General features: G+C 47.1%; 12 protein-coding genes and 3 non-coding genes across 15 annotated transcripts; 7 read left to right on the forward strand and 8 right to left on the reverse strand.

Annotated features, from left to right (window-relative positions):
• Nucleotides 1-58: 58 nt before the first annotated feature.
• Nucleotides 59-1,585, reverse strand: HG536_0D02400 (NAD-dependent succinate-semialdehyde dehydrogenase; the record flags this gene model as incomplete). Its single annotated transcript, XM_037283496.1, has 1 exon — nt 59-1,585. One exon carries the CDS (start codon nt 1,583-1,585, stop codon nt 59-61), a length of 1,527 nt encoding a protein of 508 aa, XP_037139392.1.
• Nucleotides 1,586-2,002: 417 nt separating this feature from the next.
• Nucleotides 2,003-5,314, reverse strand: PIM1 (ATP-dependent Lon protease PIM1; the record flags this gene model as incomplete). Its single annotated transcript, XM_037283497.1, has 1 exon — nt 2,003-5,314. One exon carries the CDS (start codon nt 5,312-5,314, stop codon nt 2,003-2,005), a length of 3,312 nt encoding a protein of 1,103 aa, XP_037139393.1.
• Nucleotides 5,315-5,622: 308 nt separating this feature from the next.
• Nucleotides 5,623-6,177, reverse strand: HAP3 (Hap3p; the record flags this gene model as incomplete). The annotated part of the gene is made up of 1 exon (XM_037283498.1): nt 5,623-6,177. The coding sequence occupies one exon, from the start codon at nt 6,175-6,177 to the stop codon at nt 5,623-5,625; it is 555 nt and encodes a 184-aa protein (XP_037139394.1).
• A 369-nt stretch (nt 6,178-6,546) lies between these two features.
• Nucleotides 6,547-8,235, forward strand: RFT1 (glycolipid translocation protein; the record flags this gene model as incomplete). The annotated part of the gene is made up of 1 exon (XM_037283499.1): nt 6,547-8,235. The coding sequence occupies one exon, from the start codon at nt 6,547-6,549 to the stop codon at nt 8,233-8,235; it is 1,689 nt and encodes a 562-aa protein (XP_037139395.1).
• Nucleotides 8,236-8,319: 84 nt separating this feature from the next.
• APN2 (DNA-(apurinic or apyrimidinic site) lyase APN2) lies at nt 8,320-9,918 on the forward strand (the record flags this gene model as incomplete). Its single annotated transcript, XM_037283500.1, has 1 exon — nt 8,320-9,918. The coding sequence occupies one exon, from the start codon at nt 8,320-8,322 to the stop codon at nt 9,916-9,918; it is 1,599 nt and encodes a 532-aa protein (XP_037139396.1).
• Nucleotides 9,919-9,937: 19 nt separating this feature from the next.
• Nucleotides 9,938-10,396, reverse strand: POP8 (ribonuclease P; the record flags this gene model as incomplete). The annotated part of the gene is made up of 2 exons (XM_037283501.1): nt 9,938-10,292; nt 10,353-10,396. The coding sequence occupies 2 exons, from the start codon at nt 10,394-10,396 to the stop codon at nt 9,938-9,940; spliced, it is 399 nt and encodes a 132-aa protein (XP_037139397.1).
• A 201-nt stretch (nt 10,397-10,597) lies between these two features.
• Nucleotides 10,598-15,244, reverse strand: PEP1 (type I sorting receptor; the record flags this gene model as incomplete). The annotated part of the gene is made up of 1 exon (XM_037283502.1): nt 10,598-15,244. The coding sequence occupies one exon, from the start codon at nt 15,242-15,244 to the stop codon at nt 10,598-10,600; it is 4,647 nt and encodes a 1,548-aa protein (XP_037139398.1).
• Nucleotides 15,245-15,590: 346 nt separating this feature from the next.
• FUS3 (mitogen-activated serine/threonine-protein kinase FUS3) lies at nt 15,591-16,652 on the forward strand (the record flags this gene model as incomplete). The annotated part of the gene is made up of 1 exon (XM_037283503.1): nt 15,591-16,652. The coding sequence occupies one exon, from the start codon at nt 15,591-15,593 to the stop codon at nt 16,650-16,652; it is 1,062 nt and encodes a 353-aa protein (XP_037139399.1).
• Nucleotides 16,653-17,148: 496 nt separating this feature from the next.
• On the forward strand, nt 17,149-18,729 carry ACH1 (acetyl-CoA hydrolase; the record flags this gene model as incomplete). Its single annotated transcript, XM_037283504.1, has 1 exon — nt 17,149-18,729. The coding sequence occupies one exon, from the start codon at nt 17,149-17,151 to the stop codon at nt 18,727-18,729; it is 1,581 nt and encodes a 526-aa protein (XP_037139400.1).
• Nucleotides 18,730-18,839: 110 nt separating this feature from the next.
• Nucleotides 18,840-18,913, reverse strand: HG536_0Dtrna5I. The gene has a single exon. It is a non-coding gene; the product is annotated as a tRNA-Ile (tRNA).
• Nucleotides 18,914-19,480: 567 nt separating this feature from the next.
• Nucleotides 19,481-20,017, forward strand: HG536_0D02490 (Mg-dependent acid phosphatase; the record flags this gene model as incomplete). Its single annotated transcript, XM_037283505.1, has 1 exon — nt 19,481-20,017. The coding sequence occupies one exon, from the start codon at nt 19,481-19,483 to the stop codon at nt 20,015-20,017; it is 537 nt and encodes a 178-aa protein (XP_037139401.1).
• Nucleotides 20,018-20,550: 533 nt separating this feature from the next.
• HG536_0Dtrna7K lies at nt 20,551-20,623 on the forward strand. The gene has a single exon. It is a non-coding gene; the product is annotated as a tRNA-Lys (tRNA).
• Nucleotides 20,624-21,542: 919 nt separating this feature from the next.
• HG536_0Dtrna1H lies at nt 21,543-21,614 on the forward strand. The gene has a single exon. It is a non-coding gene; the product is annotated as a tRNA-His (tRNA).
• Nucleotides 21,615-21,763: 149 nt separating this feature from the next.
• On the reverse strand, nt 21,764-22,378 carry EMP24 (Emp24p; the record flags this gene model as incomplete). Its single annotated transcript, XM_037283506.1, has 1 exon — nt 21,764-22,378. One exon carries the CDS (start codon nt 22,376-22,378, stop codon nt 21,764-21,766), a length of 615 nt encoding a protein of 204 aa, XP_037139402.1.
• A 589-nt stretch (nt 22,379-22,967) lies between these two features.
• GLC7 (type 1 serine/threonine-protein phosphatase catalytic subunit GLC7) lies at nt 22,968-23,396 on the reverse strand (the record flags this gene model as incomplete). The annotated part of the gene is made up of 1 exon (XM_037283507.1): nt 22,968-23,396. The coding sequence occupies one exon, from the start codon at nt 23,394-23,396 to the stop codon at nt 22,968-22,970; it is 429 nt and encodes a 142-aa protein (XP_037139403.1).
• Between the last annotated feature and the right edge of the window lie 780 nt (nt 23,397-24,176).

The raw sequence follows: 24,176 nt of genomic DNA on the forward strand, positions 1-24,176 counted from the left end.
CTTTAGGATGTCTTATCGCATCCACATATTGATATGTACAAATTTGTAAAATGAGTTTCTACGGTTCTAACACAATCGATTTGGTCTCCGTGTATTCTTCGAGACCGTATTTTGAAATGCCATTCCCCGTTCCAGCGGCAGATATGGCACAATTGCTGATTTCACAGGTGTTTATACTAACAATCTTGGCTTTCAACTCGGTGGCCACAAGATAGGCTCTTTTGATATCATTAGTGTACAAAAATCCTGCCGGAGCTAAATCGACATTAGATGCCATTCTGATTGCATCTTCAGCGTCATTGAATTTAATCAAGGAGGCCACAGGTCCATAAAACTCCTTATGAAATATTTCCATTGAAGCGTCAACGTCGGCCAGTACTGTGGGTCTATAAAACAGCGGACCTAAGGCTTCTGCTCTTGAGCCTCCAGTAAGAACGCGAGCTCCACTCTGTTTTGCCTTCCCTACAAAAGCAGAAATACGTTCGACAGCCTCAACGTTGATCAGTGGACCATGTGTGACACCTTTGTCAAAGCCGTCTCCCAAATGGAAAACTTCCTCTATGCGTTCAGTCAATCTTGCAGCAAACTGCTCATAGATCTTCCTGTGAGCGAAAATCCTATTAGCACAGGTTTGCGCATACTGGCCAAACTTGAAGTCTATGATGTCGTCTAATGCCTTGTCGATATCAGCATCCTCCAGGATTATAAACGGCGCATTCCCGCTCAATTCCATCGAAAACTTCTTCACTGTAGGGTTATCATTTACGCACTGCATCATTAGGGATCTGCCTAGTTCCTTGGAACCCGAGTAAACTATCTTCTTAACCTGTGGATTACTGCAGAGGTACTTTCCAGCATCTTTATGCTTTGAAGGCAGAATATTGCATACGCCTGCAGGCAAGCCAGCTTGCTCACATAACCAACCAAGAGCCAATGCACTCAACGGAGTCTCAAGCGCTGGTCGAATGACACATGCGTTTCCAGCGGCCAGCGCTGGTGCCAGCTTTCGTGCGACCACAGCATTAGGGGAATTCCAGGAAGTCATAACTCCTATGACTCCCAGGGGCCTCTTGACATGCAGCATTTGTCTATCTACCGAAGACGTCGCCGAAAGAACGGATCCATATAGTCTGTTGGCCTCTTCTGCGAACCACTTGAACGTGTTAGCACTGTATGCCACTTCTCCCAGTGAATTACGAAATGGCTTCCCCGTTTCAAGGGTAATCAATCGCGCCAGATCCTCCTGGTTAGCGGTGGCCAGCTCGTAGATATTGTACAGCACTTGCGACCTGTACTCAGGAGTGGTATGACGGAACGTGTCGTAGGCCACCGTAGCTGCATTGACGGCATTCTGGAAGTCTTCTGACCCGCAACTGGAGATCTGCCCGATAACCTCTTGCGTGGATGGATTTCTAACCTCAAAGGACTCAGCTTTCTCTATCCATTCTCCATCTATAAAGGCCTTGTTCTTGAATAAATCCGGATCAGTGAATGAGCTCGAGAACCATCTTGATCCTGTCAGTGGGAGATTCCTTCTAGCTTGCAGAGATAAAATGCGAAGCATTTGCAATGCCTCAGCTGGCATAGTACACCAAATAGCTCCCCTAGCCAACCATCAGGCTGTTGGAGAAAGTAGCAACTTAAATCAGAGGTTGTGCCACCATGGTCCAGCAAAAGGCACTGGATCCGGCCTGGCTCCCCTGACCCTTTGCAGCTGTTTCAAAGTCACTTAGGACTCCTTCAACAGTTCAACGTGTGACACAAGGGTACCTGAGGCGTTAGCAACGGCGAGGTGGAGAAACTCTGGTCAGAATGGGTACATTCCTGCTAAGACCAGGGGATAACAAGCCTTCCGTGACTGTCTCAGGAAGATTGGAGTCGCAATCGCTGTATTGAAACTCGCGTTGAAGAAGGTCCCCTTCAATCGCGGGGAAACTTACTACTGATGTATTACACGAAAAGTATTTACATTGGGGAATATGCGCCATGAGGGTTCGTATCGCTAGTCATTCTTCTCCTTTTTGGCATCGATCTTTTGGAACTCCTCTCTCCAGACTTGGTTCCCCTCTGAGGAAGAAACGTCTGAGAAGAGTTTCTGGAAAATTTCTTCATACCAATCAGCAGCCAGATGATCTAAGCCTTCTCGGACATGATCTGGCAATTCTTCCCAGTCACTCAAATTGTCCTTGGGGAATATAATGGTCTTGGCACCTGATCTTTTTGCGGCGACTGCTTTTTCCCTTAGACCACCAATACGTAGGACTTTGCCTGTTAGAGTCAGTTCGCCTGTCATGGCAACAGAGGGGTTCACTGATTTGTCCAATGCTAGCGATAGCAGAGAGGTGGCCATCGTGACACCTGCGGAAGGGCCATCCTTCGGCGTGGCACCCTCCGGGCAGTGTAAATGGATAGCAGCCCTCTCGAAAAACCTATTTTCAGGGAACTTTTTGGATAGGTACATCTTAGAGAACGAATATGCCAGACGAGACGATTCTTTCATCACGTCACCCAGTTGTCCCGTGCGCTCAAAAGATGGGTGCTTGCAGTCATGCAGTGGTTGCTCTAAAACGGCCTCTACGTACAGCGAGCAGCCTCCCATGTTCGTCCATGCCAATCCCATGGCTACACCTGGAGGAGTGGTCTCGTAGAGCCGGTCAGTGGTGTACACAGGAGGCCCGACGTAGTCCTTAAGGTTAGCGGGGGTGATCTCAACTTTAACGTTATCAGGAACCTTCAATGCCTCCTCACTGTCATTTGTCTTTTCAACTTGAATCTTGGTTGCCTTCCCATCGATCTGCTCAGGCTCTTTCACCTTGACTCCTTTTTCGGTCACCTCATCGGGACGAGGCGTATCATCTATGCTTAATTGCCTAACGACATTTAATGCAGCCTTACGGTAAATCTTCTCAATATGCTTCTTCAAATTTCTAACACCACTTTCCCGGCAATATCTTTTCATAAGCACTTTGATAGCGTCCTCAGTGAGCTCGACATTGGTGTTCTGCAGGCCAGCGGTAGCTTTTGCACTTGGAGCCAAGTATTGCTCTGCTATTTTCACCTTCTCTTCAGCAACGTAACCAGTAAGCTCGATCACTTCCATACGATCCAGTAGCGGACGAGGTATGGTATCCAGAGTGTTTGCCGTACAAACAAAGAGAACCTTGGAAAGGTCGATAGGGATGTCGAGATAGTTGTCCAAGAAGTTATTGTTCTGTTCGGGGTCTAGAACTTCCAACAGGGCAGCAGAAGGATCGCCATGAATACCAGCATGACCAATCTTATCGATTTCGTCAATTAGAATCAATGGGTTTTGAGTTTGACATTTTTTCAATGCCTGAATGACTCTACCAGGTAGTGCGCCGACGTAGGTTCTTCTGTGGCCTTTAATTTCAGCAACATCTGTCAAACCACCGACGGAGAAGCGGAAAAACTTCCGGTTCAGGGATCGAGCAATCGATTTACCAATTGAGGTCTTGCCAACACCTGGGGGACCAACAAAGCACAAGATTTTACCATCCACCTTACCGAGTAACTTACCAACAGCAATGAACTCCAGAATCCGATCCTTGACATCTTTCATACCGTAATGATCCTCGTCTAAAATCTTCTTAGCTCTGGGAATAGAATACTGCTCCTTGGAGGTGATGCCCCATGGCAGCGAAGTAATCCAATCCAAGTAATTCCTGATCACACCAAACTCAGACATGGAAGTTTCAAGCGTAGCCAGCTTGTTGACCTCCTCGTCAAATACGCTTTGCACACCCTCAGGCAGCTGCAATTTCTCTATTCTTTGCCTGAAGGATTCGATCATTTTGTCCCGCCCATCGTCGATACCCAGCTCTCTCTTAATGCCTTTCAACTGCTCCATCAAGTAATACTCCCTTTGTCTCTTTTGAATCTTTGTTTCTACATCTTTAGAGATCTTATTCTGCAGCTCAGCATTCATCAGTTCTTTCTTCAAAACAAGCAGGGATTTCTCTAGACGTTGTTCGATGTTCAGAGATTCCAGAATATCCTGAAGTTCCGCCTCTTCACCAGCAGAAACCGCGGCAGCGAAATCAGCCAATCTAGCCGGCTCTTCAAAAATATTAGTGGTAGCAGATTGAATGGAAGCAGAGAACGTCGCAATCTGTTCTCTGAACATTGTGTTCAACTGTGAAATATCCTTGAACACTTTCAAGATTTCTGACGTTAAAGCGTTGATAACTGGAGATTTTCTGTCGAAAGGTTCATCCTCTAGGTTGTAAACGTTGACCAGCGACACGTCATACTGCTTCAAAAATTCTGTTGGGTTTAAATCTCCTTCATCTTCTTCTACACTATCCAAAGCGCTTTCATCTTTTTGTAAGACGTCAAGATTTGCCTCGACCGGATTCTCTTTGTCACTCACCTCTTCATTAGGGAGCTGGCTCTCCCCGTCTGCCGCCGCACCAGCAATTTTATCTTCGGATTTTGTTTCCGTTTCGCCGCCACTAGGAGGGACTAATTCTTCGATCTTTATTCTTCTATGGGGGTACAGAAGAGCGGTCATTGTTTCCGTGCCGGTCTTCTCGTCCTTACTGGGGAAAGCACTGGTGATCTGAGCGAAAACACCAACGTTATGAACTTCATCAATGTTATGAATGACGTCTGAGTCCGATTTGGAGCTTTTCAGCATGAACGCGCCGATATAAGGCTGCTGGCGGTCTAGCATTTCTCTGATAGCTTTCATGACACGTTCATCAGATATGACCACCGCTTTGTAAAAGCCAGGGAACAGCGGACGTCGTGAGATTGGCAGCGCCAGCATCTGCGGATAAATCTCAGGCAATATGCGCTTCCTGCTCTTCCCATCAGAGCCACCCTCGCCGTCATCGTTGCCGTCGGATGGAGGCGCCTCCGATGAGCCAGACCCACCAGCGGCCGAGTAGCGTCCATTTTCCTCCACGGATCTGCCGCCGTGCTCAGATTTTTCCACCTCCTCTTCGTCTTGCCTCTTCTTGCCCTTGTCGTCTATCTCCGTAGTCTCCTTCTCTTGCTTCTTCTTCTTCGCTAGCGGATCGTCTTCGCATATTATCATACTCTCCAGCCAGCTCTTCTCCAGCCGTTTCAACTCATCTTGGAGATCCCTGTTTTGAAGCTGGAGCTGGTATCTCTTCCAGTGTTCCTCGCCAGACAGTAGAATATCTCGATTCGCAAAACGATCGCCACTTGCGCGAGTAGTGCTAGCATACCTTATCCTATCGGATCCTTTCAAGCACTGTGCCGCCCTCTTAACATCAAACTGACGTCTAAGAACCCTTCTAGCCGCAGTTGCAGTCCTGCTTGTGATCATGATTCTATGCTCTTTCCACGACCAAAACAGCCCTTCAATCCCTGCCTTGCAACGACTCCAACCAGCAATCACTCTACACAGCTGTCCTAGAATGGTCTCTGAAGATATCTGTTTCGAGTTTGGCAACTTTTGGGTGGCAAATGTGTGAACCTTCCCTAAGTAATCAAGCCGATCATGCCCTTCCGCACTCGCGTACTTGAACAAGAGTCAATATAGAAAGCTATCGAAGCTCTTGGGCCGTATACGCCCGGTAAACTACTACTGATTGCTCGTATGCTCTATGCTAAGTCTGTTACATACCATCGGCTTCAGTCCGGGCTGCCCTGCTCGGATACCGATTGGCCAGCAGGTTCGCTGTGCTCCGGAGCCTGTTCCCAGCCAGCCTGCTGTCCCTGCGGCTCCCTCTCCTTGTCTGCTGGGCTCTCCTCTTCTTCGTACCACATCTGGTTTTTTAACGCCTGCTGCTGCCTGTACTTCGCCAGGTATATCTTGAGCACTTCGGCGTAGTTCTCGAATCCAAGCGCATGCAGCGATATCAGTATGTCCTCGCCGTTTATCGTCTTCCGCTTGTCAGCAGCACATCTGTCGCTGGCTTCGCTGGTAACGAACGAGATGAACTCGCTAACGCACTCTTGCATGCACTCCTTGGCATCTTTCGACACCTTCGCCGTCGCCGGCAACGTGTTCTTCATCAGTCTGGACACATTGTTGATCGGAAGCCACCGGTCCTGCTCTCGTAGCTCTGCCACGTACTGGTTTTGTCTTGCGGTCCGTTCGACCTCTTCTTTCGTCCCTTCCGCTGCTCCAGCGCCGTTCACATCGCCACCACCTTGACTGTTTGACCTGCCCTCTTCAGAACTCATGTGAAATCGATCCTAAAGAACCTTTCCGGCGAGATTCATCGCTATTCTCTGTGCAAAGTGTCGCTTGTCTGCTGGCATCGCTCAGTTTTTTAGCTGGGTTGTCTATGCGAGACACTATAAAGCGATGAGCTTGGATCAACTTTAAGAAAGGCCAGGTTTTACTGCAATTGTGGAAGCATTAGGCGTCCAATTGGCCCAGTAACTGGTCTCCGTCGCTTCGAAAGTCCAGCTAGGTCTAAAGCTCGGAAAAGCAGTGATTTCCAGGCAGCATTGCGGCGACAACACGCTTCGCAAAAGACCAAGGTGAAATAAACTCTGCCCGGTTACGAAAGAAGGTATCTCTATATCTGCTGGTTGGCTACGGACAGGATGGAGAAAAAGGCGTCTCACAGGGCCCCGACGGTGCCGACTGCTGAGCAGATCTTGGAGAAATCGACCAGCGGGGCCACGTTCCTGATGATTGGCCAATTGTTCACCAAGATGATCAGTTTCGTGCTCAACAGTGTGCTTGTGCGGTTCCTGTCGCCGAGGATTTTCGGAATCACAGCTTTCCTGGAGTTCATTGTGGGTACAGTGCTGTTCTTCAGCAGGGAAGCGATAAGGCTCTCTACGCTGAGAATTAGGGACCGTGACGATGAGGACGACGGCGTGGGTGACAGCTCGAAGGGCAGATCCCGCGTATACCAAACTGCTGTGAACTTTGGTCATATACCTTTGTGGATTGGATTCCCACTGTCGATCGTGCTGATCGCGTGGCAATATCGGAACATCAATGAGTACTTCACCAATCTGCCTTACTTCACGCTTTCGATCTTCCTTATATGGATGAGCATCGTCTTTGAGTTGCTGAGCGAGCCGCTGTTCATCGTGAACCAGTTCATGCTGAATTATGCGACGAGATCACAGTTCGAGAGTGCCGCAGTGACTATCGGTTGTTTCGTCAACTGTGGTGTCATTTTGTCGTTTGAGAAACTGACGTCTTCTTCAGTCAGGACCGAGGCCTCTAGAGAGGGGACAGCTATTCTCGCCTTTGCCCTCGGTAAGCTAGCACATTCGATGGCGCTTTTGGCCTGCTACTACTTGCATTATCTACGCAATTTTAAGCCCAAGAACCTCTTCAGACTTCGATTAACCAGGATATATGCCGCAAACGCAAGGAAAGGATATTTCTTTCAGCACGACATCTCAGAGCATTTCAAAAAGGTTTACTTCCAGTTGTGTTTCAAACACTTACTCACCGAGGGCGACAAACTGATCATAAATTCACTCTGCACAGTCGAGGAGCAAGGTATCTATTCGCTGCTTTCCAATTATGGGTCCCTCATCACCAGACTAGTGTTCTCTCAAATTGAAGAATCTTTGAGGTTGCTCTTAGCTCGATTGTTAGCCAATGAGAGAGCCAAAAACTTGAAGCTTTCCATGGATGTTTTGCTTAATATAACGAGGTTTTACGCTTATTTGTCGTTGTTGATTCTCATCTTTGGCCCAGTGAACTCACCGTTCCTGCTGCAGTTTCTGATCGGATCAAAGTGGTCCACAACTTCAGTGTTAGACACGATCCGCATCTACTGTTTTTACCTGCCATTCTTAGCCATGAACGGAGTCTTCGAAGCATTCTTTCAAAGTACTGCCACTGGTGATCAAATTTTGAAGCACTCATACTTCATGATGGTGTTCTCAGGCGTTTTCCTGGTGAACTGCTGGTTGCTCATCGAATATTTCGGCCTTTCAATTAACGGTTTGATTATCAGCAACATTATAAACATGGCTCTTCGTCTCGGCTACTGTACCCATTTCGTTAATATGTTCTACAAGAACTTGTCCACAGAATCATCGAGATCATTCTACAGTCTCCGCAATGTTAAAGGAATTACGCTCTTGAGCATTGCAGTATGGATCGTCGACTGGTGGGTGATCGGTTCTGTGAGAAATTTCCACCAACTCTTCCTGAACGTTGCCTTGGCTTTACTCCTACTTTCAGTTATTTTATTCATGGAAAGAGAGTCCCTGAGGACACTGATTGGTAAGAGTAGAATCTCCAGCTCGAAAAATGTATAGCATTAAATATTGGAATTTTTGAATTACTGGCACAGCAACGTCGGCGAGGGCAAGGTTGACTCTTAAAAGTGACAGACATATTACATGGGAAGCTTGTGTATCGAACGATTGGCTAAGGCCCGAATGAGTGGGAATACAGCCCCTAGCTCTTCTAAAGATGATCTGCACACTAGATTCGTCACATTCAATGTCAATGGTTTGCGTACGTTCTTCCATTATCAGCCCTTCTCTGATATGAATCAATCTCTCGAGAAGGTCTTCGCTTATTTAGATGCTGATATTATCACCTTACAAGAGTTGAAGACAGATCGTCACTCAATAACCAGATGGGGAAAGGTAGACGGCTTCTATTCCTTTATATCTATTCCTCAAACCAAGAGAGGTTACTCCGGAGTCGGTTGTTGGGTTAGAATCTTGCCAAAAGAGCATCCTCTATCAGGAGCATTGGAGGTAGTGAAGGCAGAGGAGGGTATTACTGGCTTGCTCTCGGTTAAAACTAATCGGACAACTGTGTGCTATCGCGATGACCCCATAGGAAGTATAGGCGGGTATGAGTCGCTGGGAATTGACGAAGAGGATGACAAGGAAGGCCTGCATCTGGATTCAGAGGGCCGTTGTGTCATGGTGGAATTAGCATGTAACGTCGTGGTGATAAGCGTCTACTGCCCTGCAAATTCTAGTCATAGCGTTGAAGGCGCATCTTTTAGAATAAAATACCTGAAAGTACTCTTCAAAAGGATACGAAATCTCTACAAGATGGGCAAGCAAGTCGTTCTCATGGGGGATATCAACGTCTGTAGAGACTTAATAGATCATGCTGAGGCATTGGAGCAGGCTTCCGTTAAAATTAGCAATAATACTACTGGCGTCGAGATAGAATCCACTTTCCCCACAGAATGCAAGCAATTCATTCTAAACCCGGACACTCCATTTCGCCGAATGCTAAACCAAATGCTTGCAGACTCTATTATGGCCGAGTTTGCGAGAGACGGCATATTGTGGGATTCTACAAGAGTGATGCAAACTCGAAAGCGGTTAAAAATGTACACCGTCTGGAATACGTTGAAAAACTCAAGACCAGTGAACTATGGCTCCAGAATTGACTACGTTTTATGTACAGAATCGCTGAAAAAGCTCATTACCTCCGCAGATATATTGCCGGACGTCACAGGTTCCGATCACTGTCCTGTCTACGCAGACTTCGACTTAAGAAGCTTGGCTAACAACCTGCCTCCCGCGAATGGTAAAATACCGAGGTTTGAAGCTCGGTATAAATTCGAACTAATGCATAGAAATGTGCTAGAGATGTTCGGCAAAAATGGAACCAATCGAGGAACAGCTTTGGGAGAAGAGTCAAAATACAAGGTCCATAAAAAGCCAGTGGTGTCCGCGAAGGCTAGCAAGTTAGTTCAAGTAGCCAAACTTCCAGAGGAGAGCCTTACTGCTGGCGACAGCGTAACAATAGGCCAGACAGCAATGGCGCGAAGCCTGCCCAAGAGAGAATATTCAAAGTTGCCAGTCAAGGAGAGTGGCGCGCCGCCTCTCTGTAAGCATGGACTAGAAGCAATACAGCGAACCTCGAGAACTCAGGCGAACCCAGGCAAGAAGTTCTGGATCTGTAAACTGCCCAAAGGTCGGTCAGGCGACAAAGACTCATCCTGCGGATTCTTCCAATGGGCGTAAGATGCTGCTAAGGCAACAGCTAATTGCACTGCGACTCTTCTGCGTTTCTCTCCATAGTTCTTTTCACCCACACCTGATCGTCGGCACTGACGTCCATCGTCCTAAGGTCCGTTGATTCATTTTCTATAAGAACAAACACCGGTGATCCCACTAGCTCATTATCCGATGTATACGTGCTGATTGCGGACGCAAAGCTATCTTTGTCATGGCTTGCCACTTGTATATAGGCTCTAGTTGATTCTTGGTGTAGAAAGCTATATTCAATTCCTTCCCCAAATATCCCATGCGTTCTTCTCAAGGCGTTATTAACCCACTGCTTCCATGTTATCAGGTCAATTACATTCTCTTCATGAAAGTTAGGGTCTTCAAATTTCCTGTGATTTGTTAGCGGTTTGAGAGATCCAAAAGCTCATCCGTAGTATCATTTGACATACATTGAAAGTGTGAAATAATGCCACTCGTTCCCTTCCCGTGCCATGGAGTCAGCTCGGTGTTATTTGATATCCAATAGGCTACCTTTCTTGTTAACAAGCACTTGCTAATAGATGCATTAATATTTTTTAGTAGTACGCTTCATCGGGCTGGGAACTAACAACAGATTTGTACAGTAATTTCGTCTATATATCTGAAAACATATGAATACAGATCCGTGGAAAAGTTATATCATTGCTGCAGTCTATTACAGCTCTTCGTTTTGGCCGCCATGGTTATCATCCGCCTCTGCAGCTGGCGGGATCTCGTCAGAGTACAGCTGCTGAGTGACAGCGTCGCCTGCATTGTCTTCATCTATTTCGAAGTTTGCTTCACTTTCCAAAAAGTTTCCCAGGTCGCTCGCGTCATCGTCGTGTCCCTCTAGTAAGTCATCTGCATCGTCTAGGAATTGGTCGTGTAGTAATGATGAATATGTAGGGCCTCTTCTCCTGCCAAATCTCTCGCTCACTTTTGCAGCTGCGTTTACAAGTGACCGCTTGGCAAGTAGATAACCCGCGTAAAAGCCGGAAACCACATAGAGTCCCGATTTGACGACTAGGTTGACTGCTCTATCGGTGCCGTTATTCTCAATCAAACCATCGTCTCCCAGCCGAATTTCGCCAAATCTCGCAAATCCGCCGTTTCTTCTGATTCCACGTTCATACACAAACCACGCTAGCAGGGCAACAATAACAAACGGAACGAAGAATATGATAAAGAACGAAGATCCATGAATTCCGTACTTTTCGTTGTATTCGGCTTCTTTGCCAGGACAAGGAATTGGGTCAGATACCGCGTCAAGTTTCAAGCCCCCCTCGCAAGTAGAGAGTGGAATTTTTCTGTAACCTGAGGGCTTGAAATACTCCACCGCATCAGACTTCCTGCAAATGTCCGACGGATCACTTGGACTGAGCCCGCTCACTAGTTTACATGTTCCATCTACCGAGCGCTCAAAATTGTAATCGCACTCGTAATCCTGTCTAGTGCACGAGCAATTGTTTGTAATTTGCACGTAGTCTGACAAAGGCACATTGCCCACATAGCACTCGTTGTTAATCTTTCTTAGGTACTTTGCTCGATGGCCAAATAAGCATTTTGTTCCTGATTCACCTAGAGGTAAGTAATCGAAGTCGTCATGGGCGGGGTCTTCCCTATTAAAGGCACATTGTTTCTTGAAGCTCCCAGTAAAATCGATGGAAAATGTTTTAGTAGACCCACCTCTAATAGAGGTCGACTGAGACAGAAGCAGGAATCTCAAAGCCGAGTCCCCGGGTACAGTAACAATATCTTGAACGATTGTTCTCTCTTCGGTAAATTTAAAGTCTTTCCAAGTTTCGCCAGAATCTAGGGAGTAAGATAGAATGTCAGTGGGGACATTTTTGGGGACCAGAACCAAAACCCCTCCATGATCACCATACTCCCATTGATAAGCTCCTTTCTTGACCTCTCTCCAGCTTTCACCGCCATCAGAACTGAAAAAAGTGGAACACTCATCCTCTGGTAGCAGATGGCTTCCAACATTTCCAACACCAAATAAGAAACCGAGTGCCGAACCAGAAGAAAATGTATCTCTGATATCCGTTCTTTCAGAATAGCTATGAAGATGCAATGCGCATGCCTCTAAAGGTTTATTACTGCAATCGAAACGCTTCCCCTCTGAATCCTTCTTTGGTGGCTTTATATAAGACCAGTCAGAACCATCATTGAATGTGATACGTGACTGAAGTTCCTTCGGCTCTCCCTTTCGCAGAACATTCTCGCGGTTGGAAACGGTATTGACCAATATAATTCCCTCTAGTCCTTGAACCTTCTCGAAATCCACCATTCCATGCTGGTTCCTATTAACTGCTTTTTCCAGGGTGACGAACGAAGTCCCGTTTGAATTCGACTTCATCAACACTCCAAATTCTTCCCCTCTTTTGTTGCTTGTCGACAAATGCAAGAAAATTGATCCAGTTTGTGAGCCGAGAACAGTAAAAGCCTCTTGTTTCTCCGCTGTAGCATCCATTGGGAATTTTGCCTCTGCAAACTCATGCCCATCTACAGTCACATACGCACGAAGTTCCCCATTTTCGTGTGGAATGGCAACGACTGTAAATTCACCAGTTGACATATAGCCTATGATATTTTCGTACAACACTGTCTTGTCATTAATGAAGAAATCATTCGAAGAGACCAATGCTCTTGTTTGCGAGTGCTTTTCTTTGACTTGACAGAAAATTTGGTTTTCGTTGTAAGGAGATTCGAACTGAGAGCCACTGAACTCGCAATGGATTGCATTGTCCAAAAGTTCTCTAAAACTTTGCCCCGCATCAGTTGTTATATATGCAACCGCATGACATTCTGGGCTAAACATAGAGTCGCAGTCCTTCCCACCGTAGTAGATAAAAGTGTTCTCATCTTTAGCATGAAACTCAAGCGGAAATCCAAGTTGTCTGGCTTGTGGCAGCTTCGTTTCATGGAAAGAGTTTCCTCTATCTTTCGTGACGTAAAGTGTACCGCTCAGACCGAAAAAATAAGCTGATGAATTGAAGTATGGATTGAAGACTACCTCGATGATCTTATCATCCATATCAAATTTCTTGATAGTTTGTCCGGAATCATGAGAGATGTAAATATCATTCTTCATTGTGCCAATAACGATTGTTTCGTGTTCCATAGTGTCAAAGTATTGATAGAAAACAATATTTGAGTCAAACTCATTCTCCTTGACCGAAACCTCACTGGCGTGCTGTTCTGGCTCTGAGAGTGATCCACATGAGACCTCCACAGGTGTTATGTCAAGCTCACGGTGGCACATGTCACCTCTCATAAGCTGCATGGGTTTTAACGTCAGCTGTCCCTCTGGTGAGCCTTTGCACACATCGGAGACGCTCAAGAGTTGGTAATCGAGTTCGCATTGACCATCGGCATTTCTTGAGAACTCGAAGGAGCATTCATAATCCTTTGCTGAGCATATCTCACAGACCTCTTCTTCCCACTCCAGATTAACAAACGGCTTGCGGATCAGACAGGAAGACGACGACTTTCTTCTGCTGTACTTACGTTTAACACCGTTCACACATTCTCCGTCGGCGACATAAAAGGTTTCGAAATCATCGTCTCCGCATCTCTTGCCGTCAAAGGCTTCGTTGAAATCAATGGCATATAAGAAGTTCGAATTTCGTTTCCCGTCAAAGCCTTTAAGAATGAAATTAGCGCCGGAACCGTCAGGTGTCGTGGAGATGAGCTCAGTTGGTATAATGGCTTTCTCGAGCTGATATTCATTCCAGGTTTGTCCGTGATCCAGCGAATAGTAGAACTCCGACTGAGGATCGCCGTCGCGATCGGGATCGAACGGGCACCGGACCATAATGTTCCCCATGTCCCCAAACGCGAAAAGAGATATACTGCTACTCGCTGTCTTCTTCCACGTGCGACCCCCGTCTGTCGATAGAAACAGGTCCGCTTCTTCCAAATTGATTTGAGTTCCATCGCCAACAACGCCCAGTTTCATGATGATGCCGGGAGCTGCGCCAGGCTGCGACTGGAACGCAAAAAGAACGTGCAAGGAACAATTTTCTACGTCGTCGATGTCACAAGGGTAATCCTTCTTGTTCTCAGGATCATCGACAACCTTTAGGTTATTCCAACTGAAACCGCCATCAAAAGAGATCTTGGTCTTTGCTCTCATACGAGGCTTATTCGCCTCGCTTGACGATCTTCTTACGCCCTCAAATTGCGCTAACAGCGTTCCTGGGAGGTATTCGGACTCCGCAATCATAACGAAGCCCTCGGGGTTTTCTGTAGTCCACGGGATAGCTGAAAATTTCAAGCCCTGCGAATCAGACACGTACACCTGCGACGATTTCCGCGAGTTTTCCCCGGTCGTTATCGGCAGAAATATCTTCCCCAGGGAGTCTTCGAACACACCAAAATCGTCTACCTCTCTCAGCTGCGTGGGCAGGTGAGCCTTCCTAAACAAAGTTCCATCAGCGGATACCCAAACCTCCTTATTCGAGAACTCGTTGAACCTGTCTTCCTGCGTAAACACAACAAGAAACGACTTGAGCACCAGAATCGAGCTAATCATCATGTCTTTGAACTGCTCCACGTCGAGACAAGTCTTACCAAAGTCCCGAGTGTAAAACAACCTCGAACGGACATCCGCCCCGGGCTGCCCGCCGCCATCGGAGTCGCCGACGCGCTCCAGGCAGTACACGGTCTTCTCGTCCTCTACAAGCGAGGACTGCGGCGAGGACGCGCCAAAATAGCACACTACATCCGCATCTTCCGACGCCCGAACCCGCTGGAAGCTCTTGCCGCCGTCCTTCGATATAAGCGAGTAACGCTTGCATCCGAAAGACCCAGACTCGTCTTCCTCGTTCCCCGGCTCGCTATCTAACTCCGAGCCGCCCTTCTCCTCTCCGAAACTCTCACACACGTCGCATTGCGCGATCAGATAATCTCCACTGCTGGGATGCGTGAGCAAAACACAGCCCCCCGACGACTTTTCGCCGTACTCCAGATCCATGACAGCCCTATTCCAGCTTTCTCCCATATCGTCAGTGATGTAGATCTGCCCCGGCTTGTCGAACGACATCGCAATCGCCCTGCTGTGGCTATGGAACGGGTCCACATACGCGTAGTCCGCCTTCACCTTCTTAATCCGCTTCCACGTCCTACCATTGTCCTTGCTAACCGATATCCCAGACTGCAAAGACCGGATTATCGTCGTAGAGTCGTCAAAAGGCTGTATGTTGTAGCTGAAAGCGGCGCCCTCCGCGATCCTGCTAACCCGTGGCGTGAACCCGTCAGCATAGCAAACTCGCGCCAGCGCTATCACAAGCGTGACTACAAGACACGCTAAATTCATCACCGCAACGCTTACCACGCCTCTCTTTCTGTATGAGCCTCTAGCAACTACACTACGCTACCTTGTGAAACCCACTAGCTCCGACAAGTATCCTTGATTTTTCGCATACGCCCACACACTCGCTCCAACTGACGAATTTCACGGTATGCCGCACGCACCAGAACCCGCCATACTGAAACAACCGAGACGCAATAAAGGCTGTTTCGCAGTAAAGGCTGTTTCGCCTTGAAACGCAGCAGAACCCAGAGCCTCATTTCGCTGCCCTTGAACATGTCGAGTGCCAGGTATATAAAAAAAATGGGCGTGCGACGCCGGCACACGGTGACAAGCCAACTGCGGCCGCACGATGGGTAAGAGAGTGCTACTGTTCAACATCTCGAGCGAGTTCCAGCTGAAGTCGCTGCTGGGCGAGGGAGCGTACGGGGTTGTCTGTTCTGCAGTCCACAAGCCAACGGGCGAGGTGGTCGCGATCAAGAAAATAGAGCCGTTCGACAAACCGCTGTTTGCGCTTCGAACGCTCAGAGAGATAAAGATCCTCAAACACTTCCAGCACGAGAACATCATCTCGATATTCGACATACAGAGACCGGACTCGTTTGAAAACTTCAATGAGGTGTACATCATCCAGGAGATGATGCAGACAGACCTGCATCGCGTGATCGCGACGCAGCAGCTCACAGACGACCACATCCAGTACTTCATATACCAGACGCTGCGCGCGGTCAAGACGCTGCACGGCTCGAACGTGATCCACAGAGATCTCAAGCCGTCCAACCTGCTCATCAACGCGAACTGCGATCTCAAGATATGCGACTTCGGACTTGCGCGCATCGCGAACGGGCGCGAGTCGGACCCGAACTGCGGGCTCACCGAGTACGTCGCGACGCGGTGGTACCGCGCGCCAGAAGTGATGCTCACCGCGGCAAAGTACAGCAAAGCCATGGACATCTGGTCGTGCGGATGCATCCTCGCAGAGCTGTTCCTCAAGAGGCCGATATTCCCGGGAAAAGACTACAGGCACCAGCTGATGCTGATCTTCGGGGTGCTCGGCACGCCGCGCGGCAGAGACCTGCTGTCCGTGCAGTCGAAGCGGGCGCGCGAGTACATCAACACGCTGCCCCGCTACGACAGGATCCCGCTGAAAAAGCTGTTTCCGAACGTGAACCCGCTCGGCCTGGATCTGCTGCACCGGATGCTGCTGTTCGATCCGCGCGAGCGGATCACCGCGCGCGACGCGCTCGCGCATCCGTACCTGCGCACGTACCACGACGCGGCAGACGAGCCCGAGGGCGAGGTCATCCCGCCCAGTTTCTTCGACTTTGACCAGCAGAAGGACGTGCTCACCACCAAGGACGTGCTCACCACCAAGGACCTCAAGAAGCTGCTCTGGAACGAGATCTTTATGTAGTCGGCGCCACGTCCGAGCTCGGCGCCTTGCGCTGCCCGGCAGGACCGGCGGAACGCTTTTTTTTCCGACGCGCGTGACGAGCGCTCCCTTTGCCCCCCCAGGTCTGGGGGGTCTCTACGGGCCGGTGGTTTGGTTCCCATTTGATTGGGCCGGATGGGGCTTATTGGGCTCGATTACTATGGTTCCGAGCCAACCGATTTTGTTACAAACAGCCGCCAAGCGGTTTAAACACCTCCTGTACGGAACTAAAGCAAGTAGTAGTAGTGGTAGTTTTTTTCAAGGATGATGACGATGACTATGTAGATGACGGTTCGCTGCCGTTTGCTTGTTGAAAGTTTCATATAAAAACCAACTTGCAACGTTTCAGTCTTTGTTTATGTCGTCGTATAATTTTTGTCGCATAGCTGAAGCAAGTCGTTTGCGTATATATACGACACACAAGCATACAACCGTTTCTTTGGTTGGAGATCCGGCGAAGATACGATAGCCAGGTTAGATGACGGTGTCGAAGTTGCTTAGGGAAAGAGTGAGATACGCTCCTTATCTGGCCAAAGTTAGGGAAGCTCATGAGTTGATTCCGCTGTTCGAAAACGGACAGTACATCGGCTGGTCAGGCTTCACGGGTGTCGGAGCGCCAAAGGTGGTGCCACACGCGCTGGTGGAACATGTGGAAAAGAACGGGCTGCAGGGGAAGTTGCGGTTCAATCTGTTTGTTGGGGCGTCCGCGGGGTTTGAGGAGTGCCGGTGGGCGGAGCACGACATGATCGAAAGGCGGGCGCCCCACCAGGTGGGAAAGCCGATCGCGAAGGCGATCAATGCGGGGAAGATCAACTTCTTCGATAAGCATCTCTCGATGTTCCCGCAGGATCTGACGTATGGGTTTTACTCTAGGAACCGGACGGACGGCAAGGTGTTGGACTACACGATTATCGAGGCGACGGCGATCAAGGAGGACGGTTCGATTGTGCCCGGACCGTCGGTGGGCGGGTCGCCGGAGTTTGTGTCGGTGTCGGACAAGATTATCATCGAGATTAACACTGCTACGCCCTCGTTTGAGGGGCTGCATGATATAGATATGCCTGTGAACCCGCCTCACAGACAGCCTTATCCGTATGTGAAAGTGGACGACAAGTGCGGAGTGGACTCGATTCGTGTGGACCCAGAGAGGGTGGTGGCGATCGTGGAATCGCGCACGATGGATCAGGTACCCCCTAATACGCCCTCGGACCATACTTCTAAGGCGATCGCCAACCATTTGGTCGAGTTTTTCAGAAACGAGGTGAGGCACGGCAGGCTACCTGAAAATCTGCATCCTCTGCAAAGCGGGATCGGTAACATTGCCAACGCGGTGATAGAGGGTCTGACCGATGCCAGGTTCAAGCACCTGACGGTGTGGACCGAAGTGCTGCAGGACTCTTTCTTGGATCTGTTTGAAAACGGGTCGCTGGATTACGCCACGGCGACCTCGGTCAGACTGACCGAGAAGGGCTTCGAGAGGTTGTTCAAGAACTGGGACCAGTTCAAGAATAAGCTGTGTCTAAGGTCGCAAGTGGTCTCGAACAGCCCGGAGATAATCCGTCGGCTCGGCGTTATCGCGATGAACACACCGGTGGAGGTCGATATCTATGCTCACGCAAACTCCACCAACGTGAACGGGTCGCGGATGCTGAACGGTCTTGGCGGGTCCGCGGATTTCTTGAGAAACGCTAAACTGTCCATCATGCACGCCCCATCGGCAAGACCAACAAAAGTGGACCCCACGGGCATTTCGTCGATCGTGCCAATGGCTTCGCACGTCGACCAGACAGAGCACGATCTCGACATCGTCGTGACAGACCAGGGTCTGGCCGACTTGAGAGGACTCTCACCTAGAGAAAGGGCTCGCGAGATCATAAACAACTGTGCTCATCCAGATTATAAAGACCTGCTCACAGACTACCTGCAGAGGTCGGAACACTACGCCCAAAAGCATGGATGTCTGCATGAGCCGCACATGCTGAAGAACGCCCACAAGTTCCATACCAATCTCATCGAGAAGGGCACGATGAAAGTCGACGCTTGGGATCCCGTAGACTAGATAAACGTCAGTTGCATCAGATTATGCCGTCATTTGCCTTTTATTGAAATGTTTATGTCATGTAGAAAACTCTAATTATGAGAAACGTCGCTAGGGCGATGGAAAAAATATGGTCTCTAGCGGGATCGAACCGCTGATCCCCGCGTTATTAGCACGGTGCCTTAACCAACTGGGCCAAGAGACCTTTGTATCGTTGTGTAGCGAGATTTCAGGCGTTTGCAAAACCAATCAGATCCTGCTATCGACATGGTAATTGCGCGTGAGTGAAAACGCTCGCATGCAGCGAGTTAGGTCAATTTGTCGTGTTGAACTATCCGATAATGCGACCTGTGGTACAACAGTTCTTGCCATGATGCCTCGAGTCATATTCATTCACGGACTCTCTGTAGCTCTCAGACGAATTTTAAAGAGAGCCCGTTTTATGTTTCGCCTAGGGTAATAGCCAGCAAGCTGCGTGATTGTCATATTCTTGGCCAACCATTAGCATAATTAACCTGTCTCTTTAAAGCATTGCAATTGTCGAGAACTTAAGGATAAACTGTGTTCAAAACTGACAGTTGTTTTCTCAACACATCGAGCTCTGTTTCTACTTTTCAGTGTGTACTTTCCTCATCATCAATCAAGAGTCTTTCAACTCCTAACAACGGCTTGAGCTTTCCGAGATTTACTGCGCGAGCATCTCTGGAACTCAAGAAAGAGAAGCAGATCTTAACAAAATCATTTGGCGTCGATACGAAAGATCGCCGGACAGATGTCAGACTATCCTGACGTTGCTGCTTTTGACTTGGACTACACCATCTGGCCTTGCTATTGCGACACCCATGTCACTCCACCTTTCAAACCGATCAAAAGCTCAAGTGGTGAAGTTCACACATTAGTTGACAGTCGTGGTTACGAGATTTCCTTTTACAAGGACGTACCAAGAATAATCGCGGATCTAAAATCTAACGGAGTTAAAGTTATCTCAGCTTCAAGGACTTGGGCCCCGGAAATAGCCAGAGAGATGCTACAGAATTTCAAAGTTGAGCATGAGAACAAGATAATCCCAATGATTCAGCTCTTTGATGATCTACAGTGGGGGGAGAGGAGCAAGATTGGGCACTTAAAAGATGCCTTGAAGACTCTTTACCGATCCGACAAGCTGGAAGATCACAAGATGTGCCTCTTTGATGATGAAAGTAGAAACAAGGAAGTTGAACGGTACGGCGTCAAGTTTGTCTACGTAACAGATCCAGAAAAGGGCGTAACGTGGAAGCTTTACCAGGATTATCTGAATGATAGACTTTAGTCTTGTGTACAGATAGACTTTTCGAAGAGATTGTTCGATCCGTCGTAGAAGCACTTTGATCTTACTGGTGCCACGGTAGATCTGACATTGCTTCAGATTTACCGAGCATTTGAGGCATCACATGTAGTTCCTTGTGATCGGTGAAGATCATCGGCGATCAAATGATAGGGCTCCACCAGGTATGGCAGTAGCTGCAATATTCGCCCTGAGCCAAGCCTTATATTCAATTGACGCCAATGATTACATTCATACACGCTATGGATTTTGCGTTGGCCTTTCTAGCAGCATTCAATCGGTGCAACCACTTTCTGTTTTCGCTGTTATCCATCAATCATTAACTTAACACCGTATCGCCCACTTCATTGAACTAATATACTACCTCCATAATTTAAATTGAAAAAAACATGCTCCCAAGCATCTCATGAACGGTATCAAATAAAGAGATCTTCAGGCTGCAGATCGGCAAGGGAGGTTCTATTGGAGACCGTCTTATATAGATCAGAAGATAATTCTCAAAAACCACAGTTTACAGAGCCTTGTTGGCGCAATCGGTAGCGCGTGTGACTCTTAATCACAAGGTTAGGGGTTCGAGCCCCCTACAGGGCTTCATTTTTTCAACCCCCCCAGAGAGGAGGGAAAAAATACACAGTATGCCACCTCGCATAGTGAAAAAGTGAAAATAATCCTAAGCAACAGACCGAGCTTGATGCTGACAATTTATCGACGACATCAGGCTATCTCCTCAATTTTTGTTGTTTCGTCAGTTAAAAGCTCTCAGATACTGCCCGCTGTAGTGCATCTTCATAGTATGCCGCAACCGCTTATTTCTCAGAATCTTAATTCGACATCTCTTGTTAGATCATTCGCTGCATCGTAGGGAAAAGTCTTAGCAGCCTACTGATATCGCCTCAAACGCTAAAAACTGAAGATTCTGAATCTGCACAATTTTGGCCTTCTCGATGCCGCCAGGATCCGAACGGATCTTCAACCTGTTGCCAATAAGATCCTTGCTTACAGTCGTCGAATGTGCTGTTGCATAAATTCAACCCGTTGCCAATAGTTTGCTAAGGCAAGTAAATCATGTGGTGAGCCCTATACTTCTTAAGTCATTTATTGGATTTCTTAAAAGTTCTCTTATTCATGGAAATTTATAATATAGATAATATTTCTTGACTTTCCATTTTTTATCGTTTAATCAATTTCATACAAAGCGTAAAGCAGTACAGCATCTGCCAAAATACTCCTGCCATTTGTAACAATGTACTATTTTGATAAATTCTGTCACAAGCCATCGTACGTCAAGAAAGTCTTCCGCGTCACCGAAACATAAAATAACAGCAGGAAGTACAACATTCAGAAAAGAGGACAGAAAATTAAACTAAGACACTGGAAAACAAGCATCTTTACCATCAAAAAATCTACTGGTCTGTGAATCCACTTGTACAGAAGAGTTGGAGTTTTAAAGGAGGTCTCGTGACATTCATCATCGTTATGGTTTAAAAAAATTTTTCAAATCACAAAACGCGCCATCCTAGTATAGTGGTTAGTACACATCGTTGTGGCCGATGAAACCCAGGTTCGATTCCAGGGGATGGCATTTATTTTTACCACTTGACATTCTTTGAATCTTGACATACTAGCGACGTCTAACCTGATGAACCTGACGCACAGGTTTGAGTAGGATCATATTACTTCGCATTTATGGGGCGTTTCTAGATATTAACTAGAAAATACGTAGCTTAATCTTTAAACAAGTGATGTGACCTCGAAGAACCTCTTCAAGTAATAGATTTGGAACAATGAATTAACAACAACCACTCCCAGCTGAAATACAGACCACCATTTGACACGGTCATTAGTGGATTCTGCCGTGTTTCTATGTGTTCTTTCTCTAATGACGATGTAGCTCTGCTCATCTTCAACTTCTTTAATTAATTTTGACAATCTTCTCACAGAGCTTTCGATAGTATTGGAGCTTGGGTCGTCGACATCAACCCATATGGTACCATGAATGTTGAACGTGACATCCTTCGTCTCTATGTTGGAGTTCTCGTTCGAAAAACAGTATGGGTATTTGCCCTTTGCTGGTGCTTTCAAAGTAACTTCGCCGTGCGAAACATCTCTATAGGATTCTAGCACTTGATTTCCCTGAGCGCTGTAAAGAAAGAAATCACCTTTTAACTGATGGCTAGATTGCGGATCTCTATCACCGAATTGGAAAGAAACCGATATTTCATCACCCTTACTTAGTTCTTCAAAGAAGCATCTGCGGCCACGAGCGGGCAAAAGAACGTTATGCGCGCTCGCTAGGAGCCCCAGGCTTAGGGTGAGGACTAATTGAAATACAAATGGTACTTTCATTGTCTCAATCGACAGTCTTCAACGAATTCAATGGACTTTGAATCGAATCGTGTTTGTATTCGAGGTTGTTTTACGTGTCTTTTTACAGCTTGATTCACTGGTCCTTCAACGCTTCTCCGTATATAGTGCTCGGAGTAACCTTGAGTCAAATCACAAATATTGAATAATTATAGATGAGAGCTAAAATACAGAGTTTATATACACATACATAACTTTCATCAGGCTACACATGCGCATATAGTAAGTCTAACGGCTGGGACAACAATAACACTCGAGGAAGGATTCATGTGAAGTCAGGGCGGCATAGTAGGTCCATTATTCGCGAAATGGAGTCAATTAATCGAGGAACTTTCAAAATTTATCGTGATTGCAACACATGTTGATGAGTCTTCAGAAGGAGAGAAAGAATCGGGCTGCCTGCGTTTATCGAATCTTGTCCCTTTCCCTCCCTCTAGGCGATCTTGAGCGCGAAAAATCGACAAAAGCCGTGATAGAAGGGGTTTACCCTCTGTTAAAATATGTGTTAAGGAATTCTCTATTCTTCGTACTATTACTTCCCGTTGTTTATCATCGTTCACCTGCCATTTGCTTACTTCTTCTTTCTACCACCTTGCTGCCTTGGTAGACTCTTCTGGGCAGGTTTCAAAATCTGGAAGGAACATAGTAAACTTTCGTCAACGCTCATCATGGCACCAGCATTGTCGAATTCACCACAGTAATTAGGTGCACTGAATAAAGTGACCAATTGTCTCTTGCTGAAAAATTCGTAACCGTCCTCCACCACTTGATGCGCTCTACAGATTAGTTCCATGTCCTGTTTCTGCAAAAATCTATTGACCACATCCGGCCCAAAAGTGAAAGAAACACCTCTATCATTCTCACTCCAACCAACAATATCTTTATCTGGATCGGACCACAATAAGTCACATAGTAATCCCACGTCAGGTATATCTGTTGGTCTCATGACCCTTCTAATCTGTTCCATACTATTCAAGTCTGGGGAAAGACCTCCGTGCATACAGAAGATCTTCTCGTCGATGATTGCCGCAATGGGCAAGCAGTTAAAACAATCCGTGAAAGTTTTCCATAGCTTTATGTTATACCGTCTCTTACACTCATCGTAAAACCCATAAATTCTGTTGATCGAAGCACACTCGTGATTACCCCTTAGAATGAAGAAGTTCTCTGGATACTTAATCTTGTAAGCCAATAATAGACAAATGGTCTCCAGGGATTGTTTGCCACGATCGACATAATCGCCCAGAAACAGGTAATTGGATTCCGGAGGAAAACCACCATATTCGAATAAACGTAGAAGATCGTAGTATTGACCATGAATATCACCACAGATCTGTCATTTTTGTTAGTAAAAAAAAACCAAAACGTCTCGCGAACCACATAACACACATTATTTCCTCCACAGCGCTAAAGCTCTAGTGGCGAAACGCAGTGCGATGCGGTACCTTACAAAACTTCCCGAACATACCTTTATTGGAGCTTCTAGCTCTAGAAGAATGGGTTGCTTGATAAATATAGATCTTGCCTTCGAACACAGGTATCTGATTTCATGCTCTTCCAAGTCGACTTGTTGTCCCGGTTTGGAACCTCTCACTTCCAATAATCTGTCGATAATGTTATCGACATCAACTGCTGGACTCTCCATACTGAATTAGATGTATTCCCGCTTTGTTCGACCGATTCAGCACTGAAACCTAATGGACAAAGTGATCAAGGATCAAATCAGATGGCGGCGATTAGGAAAAACCAAAGCGAAAAAACAACAATGGATCCTTAGTTC

This window comes from Torulaspora globosa, chromosome 4 (genome assembly GCF_014133895.1).
Source record: "Torulaspora globosa chromosome 4, complete sequence".
NCBI classification, from domain to species: domain Eukaryota; kingdom Fungi; phylum Ascomycota; class Saccharomycetes; order Saccharomycetales; family Saccharomycetaceae; genus Torulaspora; species Torulaspora globosa.